Source organism: Bidens hawaiensis, unplaced genomic scaffold, assembly GCF_021521415.1.
Source record: "Bidens hawaiensis isolate Kalapana, Puna unplaced genomic scaffold, B.hawaiensis_p1.1 tig00017485_1, whole genome shotgun sequence".
NCBI lineage: Eukaryota > Viridiplantae > Streptophyta > Magnoliopsida > Asterales > Asteraceae > Bidens > Bidens hawaiensis.
In genome coordinates this window covers 271418-284542 of record NW_027492649.1, presented here as the reverse complement: position 1 = coordinate 284542, position 13125 = coordinate 271418, and the positions used below count along the sequence as shown (strand labels likewise).

Here is a 13125-nt window from a genome sequence, read left to right as displayed (position 1 = left end):
ATCATGTCTTAAAGAATTAGTGGAATTGTTTGATTTTGAGTGTGTATTTGAATCGACCCTCCTACTAAAAGCTAAATAAGAATATAATTAAATTTGTTTAGCTTTTTTAATTATCACGTTATTATTAATTATAAAAATTAGGTTTTTCAACAATGAGTTGTTCTCACATGTTTGGTCCATGCTTATCGAATGTGAGTATGTGACATATTTATCAATCAGATTATCATTGATACCGTTAACCCATCTTAGGCATTTGATATTGTGTTATTTATATCGATACTGAGCATCTATCACTTTTGTTGGATATTGCATTATTTTTGTCATTACGCTTGTATATTTCGGCTTTTTTGCCTATGTGGCCAAATCTTGTATTATTAAGAAAATATCTTTACCCAACAAATTAACGGCCCAACTTTCTTAAGTACTAGGGTTAACAAGACATAAACATTCAAAACCATTTCTTCTTTACGCAGTCAACTCTATTATTCATGCAAGCACTTGTAAAAATAAGGTGCATCGCTCTCCCTTTATGTGCTTTTTCTACTCTTCACTAAAGTTTAATTTCTTCTTGCATCTAAATCTTCTTGTTTACGTTAGAATAAGTAGTAAATTATTACTATAATGTATGAACGAAGTTTTATGCTAAATGGATTACACTGGTTGTCTTTGTGTTACGTAGTATGTATGTGTTAGGATTGATATTTCCGACACAAATAAACATACGGTCGTGTTCAACTGAACTTTGAACAATCCAACTCTTAACGTGCTAAAACACTCCTAACCAGAAATAAATATTAGATTTTGTAATTCATCTATTTAGATTACCTGAATCATTAATTTTTAAGTGTTAAAAATGGTAATTAAAACACACTATTAATTACAATAACTTCAACTAGTAAAAGTTAAATCGTTAAAATTGCAATTCTAGTACCAATGAATTTAATAAAAGCAGTGCATTGATGTTTATTTTAAAGTACAAAAAACATTCATTTCGTGAAATTTCGACTCCATTGGTTGAATTCCAATGTTGTTCAATCTTCAAAGCGAATAACTAAAAAGTGAACCTCCTTAATTATTCCCAATTAAAGTTATTTTTATGTATATGTGTCGTTTAGCGCTTAGAGCATTCACATCTCATCCCCTATAATTATATGTGAGGAGTTTGTAAATTATGGGATGGGGTTGTGAGTGATTGTGAGTGTAAATTATAGGGTGGGGAGAGAAATGTAGTGATTTTTTGTAAATTTGGGGAAACATTTGGGGAACATTGTTTGCCCCTATTTACTTTTTAATATTTGTTGGATTGGTTGTGAGTAAAGGAGAGAGAAAACTGTAATGATAAAGGTATACAAAATATTATTTAATTGAACAAGAGGGAAAAATATAGTGTTTTTTAGTGTAATTATAGAGATGAGGATAGGGAATGGGATTAGAATGCTCTTAATAATATACTAAGTCACTTCCAACCCATAATTCTTTTAGATATCCAATATGATCTTGTAAGCAAAATAACGTAACAAAAGTATGTTAGACATTTTACGACATAACCCAAAACACAATACAAACACAACACAAAAATAGTCAGGTTTTATGTTGACATTAAACCTAATCCGTACAATGCAGAATTCGAAACCTCATCATTTTGGTGAGGGGCATAAGCTTTACCACCGGGTGTCCCTATGTGGACTTTTTTGTTTTTCATATTTAACCCAGTTAAAAACATGTTATGTTTGATTTGCCATGTTCTTGTGTTGGGGTTGGGGTTGGGGTTGACATGTTTAACTGGTTTAGTTAAACAAGTTGACCCGTCATCATTTTAGTTAAGCGTGCCAGCCATCTAACCCAATTATGACCCATTTTACTCTTTGTTTTTACAATCCTTCATTCTAATTCCAGATGTAGCTCGATTTGTATTTATATGTAAGAAAAGAACATTAAGATAATTAATATTTAATTTTATCCGTTTTATAAATTTAGATAAATGGATTACACCTTCATATATGCGGGGTAGGATTGATATTTTTAACACGAATAAACATACAGCCATGTTGTGTTTAAACAATCCACCACGCAACTCGTTGACAAGCAGATTACACCCCTCACCAAAATCATTAATTCATCTATTTAGATTACTTAAATCATTAATTAACTCACGATCCAATACAAGTATACTACTATAATCTATTAAACGTGCATTAAATATCCTATTAATTACAATGACTGTTGTGTTTAAACAATCCACCACGCAACTCGTTGACAAGCAGATTACACCCCTCACCAAAATCATTAATTCATCTATTTAGATTACTTAAATCATTAATTAACTCACGATCCAATACAAGTATACTACTATAATCTATTAAACGTGCATTAAATATCCTATTAATTACAATGACTTTAAAAGGTAAAATTTAAAATTACAAGCTTGTAACATTCTAGTTCTAGTATTATCTATTTTCAAACCGCTAACAAACATAGAATGCTTAGGTACTCTGTATGGGGTGACCCAATGGCTAAAGGTCACCGCCAGCTGCCCCAATCTAGCCGTACGGAGTCCTTAAGAGCCTCCAAGTTATCTCCAGTTCCGGGAAAAAACCACCCGCCCGAAGGCCCACTGTTGGTAAAATCCGGATGCCCCCGGGATCGAACTGGAGATCACAAAGATCTCACTCTTCCTTCATTGAGCCCCTCATATCCCCCTAACGTGTTGTAAGTGATAAATGAACTTGGGTCTCAATTGAGAAACCCAAACTCCCTTTCAATACACCACATTCTAGTTCTAGTATTAATTAGTTTAATGTTGTTCAAACAAAAAGTATTAATGAATTTAATAAAAACAGGGCATTAATGTTTATAGGAAAGTTCTCAAAATATCTTCTTTTCATAATGAAATTCCAAATATATCCTCCGAAAATTCAAATTCTCTTATTGCCCCGCTACTAACCCGCCTCCCCGCTATGTTAGCTTAAAACTCGTTACCTCTCTGCCATGTTAGCTCAAAACTCGTCACCTTCCCGCTATGTTAGCTAAAAAAATCCTACCTTATCTTCACTAAGAGGGTCCTAAACTAATTTAAAAAATATTTGAATATTTTTTATTTTATTGGTTTTGAAGTTTTAATATGATTAAGAAAAATCAAGCGTACAATCAAAATCATTTTATGCGTACCTTATTTAGATATAACTTTTAAGTAACAAATTCATTAGATTTATTTTTTAAGCTAACATAGTTTTCAGCTAACTTGATGGGGATATGTAACATCCTACTTTCGGTTATATTAATAAAATAAAGTTCGTTTATTTTATAGCGGGTCGTTATCGGTTTAGTTGAATAGAATACGAGATGGACTTGTGTTGGGTAAATGGATATGGATTATGGACTTGGGTTATGGGGGGATGAAGGAAAGACTATGGGCTTAAACCCATGATCAAAAATATATATACCCTTAATCCTCCATTTAATTCATTTACACATATCCCTTACACCATCCAAAACACACACTTAAGATTCTCTCTCTAGTTCTCTCTCTCTAAACCGATATCAAAAAGGAAACCGAGAACCGACCCGAGGTAATGATAGTATTTTATTGTTTGAGCTTAAATCCGTTAGATATAATCATGAAACGACGAGCCGACACCGTTAAACCGTTTAAGTCACGAGATCCGGGTGGATTCGGGTATAAACCGAACCTATGATGAGCTTAGGAGTCACCCTAGCTCAGATCTGGATCGAACGGGACGAAAAACGGTGAAAAACGAGCCAAAACCCGTTTTTCCGGTGAAAATGCGTTTTTTCCGGCGGCTTTCCGGCAATGACGGCGCCGGAAAGGCGGCGCCGAAAAAGGTTGGTACGAAGTTAGCGATGTCAGGGAATGTTCTGACATTCCCTGACCTAACCCTAATTCGCTAAGGGTAATTAGCGAAGTAGGTGTGATTCGCCCGCTGATTCGTTTAGGAAGATAACGAACTCGTGTCCTGATTCGTTAAGGAAGATAACGAACTAGCCTTAGTTCGTTTCCTGATTCGTTAAGGAAAGATAATGAACTAGCCTTAGTTCGTGTCCTGATTCGTTAAGGTAAGATAACGAACTAGCCTTAGTTCGTGTCCCGATTCGTCAAGGGAAAAGGGTAACGAATTACCCTTGATTCGTTATGATTAGTTCGTTAAAAGAAATAACGAATCAGAAGGTCCAATTCGCTATATGGACTGATTCGTTAAGAAGTCCAGTTCGTTAAGGGTTCAATTCGTTATAAGAACCAGTTCGCTAGGATAATCCAATTCGTTATGAACCAATAACGAATTAAAAGTTTAACAGAATGACAATAACAGTCCCTGGACTTAGAAAAAGAATGAATTAATTACAATTCACCCCTTGAGCTTTCAAGTAGCATATTAATTAATGATTCAAAATGCTAATGGAAAATGTGTTAAGACAGTTACTGAAAATAAAATTTTTCCAAGCTGACCTGGCAGCTTAACCCCAGCCAGGGGCTCTGCCCCTTGGACCCCGCTAGGGGCTGCCGCCCCTAGAACCCCGCTGCCAGGGGCGCTGCCCCCGGACCCCCGTTCGTTGCGGGTAATGAATAAACTAGAAAGACGATATGTGTAGTGATAGTTTATTGATACGTATAATTATTATACAGTTAGTCGTGCACAGCTCAAGAAGGGAATAACCGTAAACGGTGAACGCAACCGCATTGAGGTGAGTTTCTAGCCCCACTTCCTTGTTATGTTTTCGGGGCTGTGTGCATACTCAATGTGATAGTTAATACACTTATCTTAAGTGGTAAGTGTATGCATTGTATGATTTGTGTATGATGATTGTTTGACAGTGCGTGAACGATCTTCGGATATTGCATGTACCGTCAGGTGGTAGTTAAGATATGATCGATAAGTATGATGAAAGATATGATGTGTGTATGAATATATGATGTATGCATAATGTATGTATGTTATGATGACGGTACGTGAACGCTCTTCGGAGATTGCACGTATTGTCAAGGAAAGTATGTATGAACAGGTACGGTACAGTTACACGAACAAAGGGACCAGACCCTAATAATATCTGTGATGGTTGGGACCAGACCCTAATAATATCTGTGATGGTTGGGACCAGACCCTAATAATATCTGTGATGGTAGGGACCAGACCCTTATAATATCTGTGATGTTAGGGACCAGACCCTTATAATATATGTGAGGTTATAGGGCGAAAGGCTCTTTAAAATGTATGATTATGTATGTAAAGAAAGTATGAAGGTAAGAATGAAAGTATATACGCTTACGTGTGTATGAAAGAAAGTTAAGAGGTTAAGTATGAAACGTAAGAAGGTATTGTATGATATGTGATTAACTAGAACCACTCAGCGTAGCTGACTTTTAGTATGCACGCATGTGAGTAGAATGAGGCAGTTAGCTTGAGGAGGACACATGGCAGAGTTGAACGAAGCTGGCATCTGGAGATTTTGCTATGATGTTTATTTTAAAAGAATATGTTTTGTTTTTAAATGACTATGAATGCTCGATAAGACAAGAATTATGGCTATGGAATGTAATGGTTTGAATGTATTTAATGTTCCGCGAATGTCTTAAATTAACTCTGATATTTAGGACTGCATTATGAGTAAATCCAACACGAAAGTAGGGCTACCGGTAACGGGGCCTTACAGGATACGACGAATTTTAAACTAACATAGCAGGAAGACAACGAGTTTGGTAACATGTCGCCTCGAACATATTTGGAATCTTGTTGTAAAGAGGGGACATTTAATGAATTTCCCAATGTTTATTTATGTGAAATTATAAAATACATTCCATGAAAGTAATTTCAACTTCAACTCCATTGGTTGAATCCCAAAGTTGAGTTCATGCAAGTATTCAAACACAAAAACAAATATACGGCTTATTTGATTCCTGCCTGCAACTCTGATAATATTCTCACGCGATTTCTGTATAACCCCTACTAATTTCTAACCAATATAATATATTGTCAGTAAATTAACCCAACACACGTACAAAATATAAAAATAAAAATAAAATTAAAAATTAAATTGTTAATTTCTTGGTTTCTTGTCAATATGCAGACTTTGAAGAGAAGTTTTGAAACCATGATCAATAATCACCATCAACCAACACAGTAAGTGCTTCTTTGATTAATGTAATGTGGGTTATATTTCCTTCATTTAATATTATTATTATTATTGAATGTATAGGTATGAGTTGGATTTGGTTAATGTTGCTATGAGGAGAAATACTATAGCACATGTTGACACGGGTGCCGGAAAAACAATGATCGCGGTCATGATTATTAAAGAAGTTGCACTTTCTCTTGAAAAACAGCCATTTGAAAAGAAATTGATCATTTTTTTAGCTCCAACTCGTAATCTTGTTCAACAGGTCATGTACTGACTACTGAGCTGTTTATTAATTTTAAAATACCCTATATATGTATGTATATATTTATTTGCTACTCTTTGGTTTGAGTTTAAAATCAAATTCTGTGTTGCAGCATTTTAATGTTGTTAGGGAAAACACAGGACTCATGGTTGAATATTACCATGGGGGTAAAGTGACAAATATGGAGGGGAAGAAGGTTGATGATTGGGATGCTGCGGTTTGGGAACGCGAGATCAACAAAAATGAAGTCAGTTTATTTTTATAATTTTTTTTATTTTTATATATGTTTTTGTGAAAATAATATTGAAAGTTTAAATTGTTATATACTTTTTTATGTTTTGCATAGGTAATGGTTATAACACATCAAATTTTGTTGGATGCGTTGAGGAATGGGTTTATGAAATTTGAAATGATATGTTTGTTGATTATTGATGAGTGTCATCATGCTATTGCTAGTGGTAATCATCCTTATGCAAGTATAATGAAGGTAAATGTTAATAATCTTGTTTGGAATGATTTGTGGTTGTGATTGAAGGTATCTTGCTGAAGTTTTTATCTTTTTTTCTTGAAGGAATTTTATCACAAATCTGTTAACAAGCCAAGAGTTTTCGGCATGACTGCAACGCTCGAGACTAGAAAAGGTTGGAGTATCTTTCTCTATAGAGTTTAGTCTTATAAATATTTATGCCAATTAAAATATTTTATGAATCTTTTTAATATGATTTCTGCATTAGGTGTCTCTTCGGCTGGAGATTGTGAAGCGCAAATGACCGCACTTGAAATCATTTTGGATTCTCTGGTAGTAATATTATGTCACTTGACAAGTTTAACCCTTTAATCCAAAGTTATTTGGAATACAAAATTTGATGAATAAAATGATGAATATGCAGGTTTACACAACACAAAACAGGACAGAGGTGGAGCATGTCAAACAATCTGCTTCGCTTAGCTATTCTTTCTATGAGCCATGCGAGGTTGACCATGCAGATCTAAAACTCAAACTGGATTGCTCCCGGTGGAAGGTCAATATTTAAAATATCTGGATATGTTTTACCATAGAAAAATTGAACACTGAATATTCTACGATTCTCTGTTTTTTCGGTCACAGTTTGAAGTGCAACTTCTGGATATGCAATTGTCATTGCAAAGACATTACAAAGACACTGATGAAAAACATGGGATCCTTCGAGAGAGGTTGTCGGATGATCATGATAAGATTATTTATTGCATTAATGAATTGGGTCTTCTATGTGCTTATGAGGTCTGTTTATGTGTTTACATTTGTTATTTTGGCACTTGAGCTTAGTTATTAAATGATCACATCATATATGATTTACTGTTTTGTAGGCTGTTAAAATTTGTATAGCGGAGGCCCCGAAGGCCATAGAAAAATGTGGTTTCTTTGAGGATAGCTGCTCAAAGTGTTTGCATTTTCTTGAAGAAGCATTATCTATAATTGAGAATGCTTTACACAATGGTATGTTAGTTGGTACCACTTTTTTGTAATATTATTCCATATACCTGGAATGGTTAATTTTTGAGTTTTTGTAATTTAATTTTCTTGTTCTCTCTTTAGGCCATGAAAACATTTTTGAACTTGAAATGATGGTAGCAGCTGGCTATATCTCACCAAAGCTATATCAACTCTTTATACTTTTCTGGTCATTTGGGTAAATTCCTTATTCCATATTGAAAATTTATTTACTTATATAAATAAATTACTATATCAAAATATGAAATTTAGCATCTTTCTTTGAGATGTAAATCAACTTTTTAATATATAGATTTTTCTTCTTTTAGTATAGATTTGACCTTTTTAATAAATCTTTTGGGGTTCTGTTTTTAGAGGAGCTAAGGAAGTATCATGCATCGTTTTTGCTAAGAGCGTTATAACCGCTAAAGTTCTTGACATGATCTTGAAGGGAGTTGCAGACCTGTCCCATTTTACAGCTTCATATTTGACCTGTAACGCAACATCGGTTGATGCAATGCCAACGAAACTGCAAAGGGAAACACTTGAATCTTTTCGTTCTGGGAAGGTATGCATGTTAATCTAATTTTTGCGAGTCTAGGAAAACGTTGCATACTAGGCAAGTTGGCTGGCTTAACGTGTCTAAATGGGTAGCTTTAGGTACATATTGTAAGTGGTCGAGTTTGTTGACCCAAATATCTTTTGTTCTAGTTTTTTCATTTGTTTAAAGAAAATAACCAGTGTGTCAAATACGATTGCAAAAGTTGTATTATATCAATAATAAATACGACCTTATGTATTTTAGAAATATTGTGCATTTAAAATATGCTTTAGGAGACTCCCGATCCGTTTGGCACATTTGACTACTAAAATAACCTAAATTGACACGTTTATAAGTAAACTAATCCAATTTTCCATATCTAAGTTTTGAGTATGTATTCTTGTCATGGAACAGTGATACACTTTTCGGGTCTAACTTTTTTATCTTGATATTAAAAAAACCATTATTTTTGACATTTTAAATACTAGTTGGTTTTCACTACTCTTTGAATCTTATGACCCTCAATTAGGTGAATCTACTATTTGCTACGGGTGTATTTGAGGAGGGGATTGACATGCCTAAATGTTCAACCGTGATTTGTTTTGATATCCCAAAAACCCAATGTAGCAATGTTCAACCGTGGAGAAAAGCTCGTCAAACTTCTTCACGGTTTTTTATAATGCTAGAGAGGTAATCAAAAGTTGCAAGTATTCATGAAAATGTATATTTCTTTTCATATGCAGATATTCTTATAATAACATGTGTCAATAACAGGGATAATGTTCAACAAATAGAACAAGTTTGTGACATCATTAGAAGCGAGCATTCCATAAATGACAATGCATGCGTTGTGAAGCCATCGAATTTTGAAGAAACAAAATCATATCATGTCGAGGAAACAAAGCCGCATCAAATGCGGGCCCTCACCGATCATGTACTTCCTAATAATGAAGATCCTACCGAGAACATATCTTCTAAACACACAACTGAGCCACCTCCTGGTGCAGGTAGGATACACTAGTTGAAATATAACTTTGGTAGAATATAGGTTATTTTTAATATTGTTTTATCATTATAGGAACTACAAAGAGGAAAGAATTACATGGGACAACACCGATTCGAGCACTATCAGGAACTTGGGGTGATGATGGCGCGGATCTTTACGCTTATAAGATCAGTTTCAAATGTAACCTTGTTGATGTGAAATATTCAAGTTTTGTTCTTTTGCTTGAATCAAAGCTTGATGATGATGTGGCAAGTCTTGAAATGGAGTTATACCTGGTGTCGAAGTATGTAAATTGCAAAGTCTCTTCATGTGGGAAATTGCATCTCAATGCAGAACAGGTATGACCAAAACTTTGTTAATTATCTTGTTTTTGATATTCGCTTTAAAATAGCAGTGCCTATGTTTCTGTTGACATGTTTCTACTTTTTAATGATTTGTTGGTTAACTAGGCTGCAAAAGGCAAGTGCTTCCAAGAGTTATTCTTCAATGGAATATTTGGCAAGTTGTATATCGGGTCCATATATTCAGAAGAGCCAAGACAGTTTTTACCAGCAACTGATAAGAAGTTGTGGAATTCATCATACATGTACTTTCTTTTGCCACTAGAGTCGCTAGACACGTTTAAGATCAGCTGGGAAGAGATTGATTCATGTGTGTACGCCATCGAATTTGTCAAGAAATCGTCTTTTTCAAGAGCTGAAAAGCAGAGTGTTGATTTGATCATGACAGATTCTGAAAGCACAAATATGATTCATTTTGCCAACAGATCTGTTCACAAAGATGTTGATATCACAAACATGGTAGTTTTGACAATTCATACCGGAAAAATATACTCGGTTCTTGAAGTGCTACAAGATGAAACTGCTGAGAGTCCTTTCGATGGAGATGTTAAACAGTTTTCATCGTTCAAGAATTATTTTAAACAAAAGTATGAAATTGATCTAGTGTATCCGGGGCAAAACATGTTGCTCCTTAAGCAAGCCCACAAGGCTCATAATCTTCTTGTGGACTTCAATGGTGAAGGTTTGTTGAATGGAATACATTGTTTTATTTTTAAAAGATGATCTGAATTTTCTAGATTGATGATTTATTTCTTGATTTGTCAAGGTATTTTACATGGAAAAAAGATAAAGGGTGATACTTATAAGCTGAACAAGGACAGACAGAGATACTACGCTCGTTTACCACCTGAACTTTTGATTATTATCGACGCAAGGATTGATGTTGTGAAATCCTTATATCTGCTGCCATCATTAATGCACCGGATCGAGTCATTAATGTTGGCTAGCCAGCTTCGTGAAGAGATCACTGGCCACATGACCGACATACACATCCCAATCTCATTGGTCAGTGTTATAATTCATGTTGTACAACACAAAACAAAAAATGGAAACTGCTTGTTTGATTTGTAATATTGTAATCTATTGTGTTGTTTAGATTTTGGAAGCGACCACGACTCTGAGATGCAACGAAAGCTTTTCAATGGAGCGATTAGAGTTGCTTGGTGATTCGGTGATCAAGTATGTGGTGAGCTGTGATCTTTATCTTCGACATCCGAACAACGATGAAGGACAACTGTCTTCTGTCCGAAAATGGCAAGTGCGCAATTCTACCTTGTACAATTTGGGAATCGGTTGTCGGTTACAGGTAATGCTTTGTAGGTTGTAATCTATGCATATTTAGATGTACAGTTATATATTGATGTTGTGTGGAATTTGTTTACAGGGTTACATAAGAGATATGGCATTTGATCCTACCCGCTGGACCGCGCCAGGTCAGCTTCCACTGAGATCCTACCCTTGTGATCATGGTGTTGAGACCATAGAGGTGCCTATCGATGCCAAATACCATACCGAGGACATAAAAATTTTGACTGGAAAATGCTGTGATATGGGCCACAGATGGCTGGGCTCAAAGACCATATCAGACTGTGTTGAGGCCCTTGTTGGAGCTTACTTTGTGGGCGGCGGGCTCACCGCTGCTCTGCACTTGATGAGATGGCTCGGTATAAGTTGTGAGCTCGACCCATCACGTGTCAATGAAGCCATCAAAGTTGCTTCACTTCATGCATACACCCCAAAACTTGATCTTCTTCAAAGTCTGGAGTCAAAACTCGGTTATGAATTTGCGGTCAAAGGCTTGTTATTGGAAGCCATCACACATCCATCCAATCAAGATCTAGGTGGTGGATACTGTTACCAGGTACATCATTGATTATACAGTTAAAAACTGTTTTATTAAGTTGTTAACTTTTTTGTAAATATGTTTGGTGTAGAGGCTAGAATTTCTTGGTGACTCCGTATTAGACCTGCTTATCACCCGGCATCTCTTCAATAAGCACAGTGACATTGACCCGGGAGAGTTTACCGACCTGCGGTCTGCATCAGTCAATAACGAAAACTTTGCATATGCTGCTGTGAGAAGAAATCTTCACACATATCTCCAATATTGCTCAGGCTCCCTCCAAACACAAATTCCAGATTATATAAAGTTTTTTGCAACGTCATCAACTGATACTAACTCACTCCAGACCAAAAAGAGCCCAAAGGCACTTGGTGACATGGTGGAGAGTATTGCGGGGGCCATGCTACTCGATACAAAACTTAACCTTGATGAAGTTTGGAGAATATTTGAGTTGTTATTAAGTCCAATTGTCACACCAGCTAAACTTGAGCTTCCGCCTTTACGGGAGTTAATTGAGTTTTGTGACTCTAAAGGTTATTTTGTAAAAGACGCGTGTAGAAGCAATGGTAATGCTGTGATAGCAGAGCTAAGGTTGCAGCTTGAAGATGCTTTATTGACCGCAGAGGGTACGGGTACTACAAAGAAAGTTGCAAGGGCCCAAGCCGCTCTTAATATGTTAAGTCAGATCGAGGTTCGGCTTACTTTGGTTTAACTTAATTAATTAGACGATTAAATGTTGATGTGAATGTGTTTCATTTGGTTTGATAGAAAAGAGGAACTTCAAGGAAGAATAATGGTAAAGAAAATAGAGAGGAGAAAATCAATAATATAAACACCAAAGAAAAAGAGAAGGACATAACAGAAACAAAAGTTTCTATTTCTGATACCTCCAAAACTGACATCCCAGGTAACCATTATAAAAAAATTGTTTATTTTTAGGAAACAAACTTTAAAAAAAAAAAAAAACTTATTGTTCATTTCAATGGCAGTTTTAGAGTCAATCAAGACACAAAAGGGGGGACCAAGAGCTTCACTTTATGAGTTGTGCAAGAAAATGCAGTGGCCAATGCCTAGCTTGACTTCATCTGAACATAAGTCAAAGTTAGTGAACATTCTATTTTTAAGTTATTTTTTAGAACCCTCTTTGTTCTTATTGTTTTATTAATTTTTTAAAATCAAATCATGATATTACAGGACTCCGATTGAAATTGGTGAAGGTGTCGATAAAAGAACAGGCTTCAATAGCTTTGAGTCTCGAATAAGTTTGACCATTCCCGATTATAGCGTTATTGAACTCACAGGTAAGCCACGAGCAGATAAGAAGAGTTCGTTCGACTCGGCAGCTCTACTCATCCTCTATGAGCTTCAAAAACTTGGAAAACTCAAAATCAGGTAGAAAGTCATCCGACTCAATGCCTCAGTCAACAAATATAAATAGGGATAAAAAAGAAATTATTACTTGATGTCAAATGGTCTTTTAGTTTTCTGTTGTAAAAAGGCCAAACAAACCATATATGCTACTTGAAAAA

The 13125-nt window shown here is 35.4% G+C and overlaps 1 protein-coding gene across 1 annotated transcript; it reads left to right on the top strand.

Moving 5' to 3' along the window:
• Positions 1-6193: 6193 nt before the first annotated feature.
• On the top strand, positions 6194-12992 carry LOC143554046 (endoribonuclease Dicer homolog 3-like). The gene is made up of 21 exons (XM_077043906.1): positions 6194-6394; positions 6507-6641; positions 6741-6881; positions 6966-7035; positions 7129-7193; positions 7285-7416; positions 7503-7655; positions 7742-7871; positions 7971-8064; positions 8241-8433; positions 8936-9096; positions 9181-9413; positions 9485-9750; positions 9862-10435; positions 10520-10758; positions 10850-11059; positions 11138-11614; positions 11688-12287; positions 12365-12503; positions 12586-12697; positions 12791-12992. Exons 1-21 carry the CDS (start codon positions 6203-6205, stop codon positions 12990-12992), a joined length of 4518 nt encoding a protein of 1505 aa, XP_076900021.1. The 5' UTR covers positions 6194-6202.
• Positions 12993-13125: the final 133 nt, after the last annotated feature.

What these genes read in the sequence shown, in the direction of transcription:
- LOC143554046 (XM_077043906.1), top strand. Translation starts at nt 6,203, where the DNA reads ATGTATAGGTATGAGTTGGATTTGGTTAATGTTGCTATGAGGAGAAAT. An exon ending in TGGATTGCTCCCGGTGGAAG is followed by an intron (nt 7,417 to 7,502) that starts GTCAATATTTAA and finishes TTTCGGTCACAG; the next exon opens with TTTGAAGTGCAACTTCTGGA. An exon ending in CTCCAAAACTGACATCCCAG is followed by an intron (nt 12,504 to 12,585) that starts GTAACCATTATA and finishes TTTCAATGGCAG; the next exon opens with TTTTAGAGTCAATCAAGACA.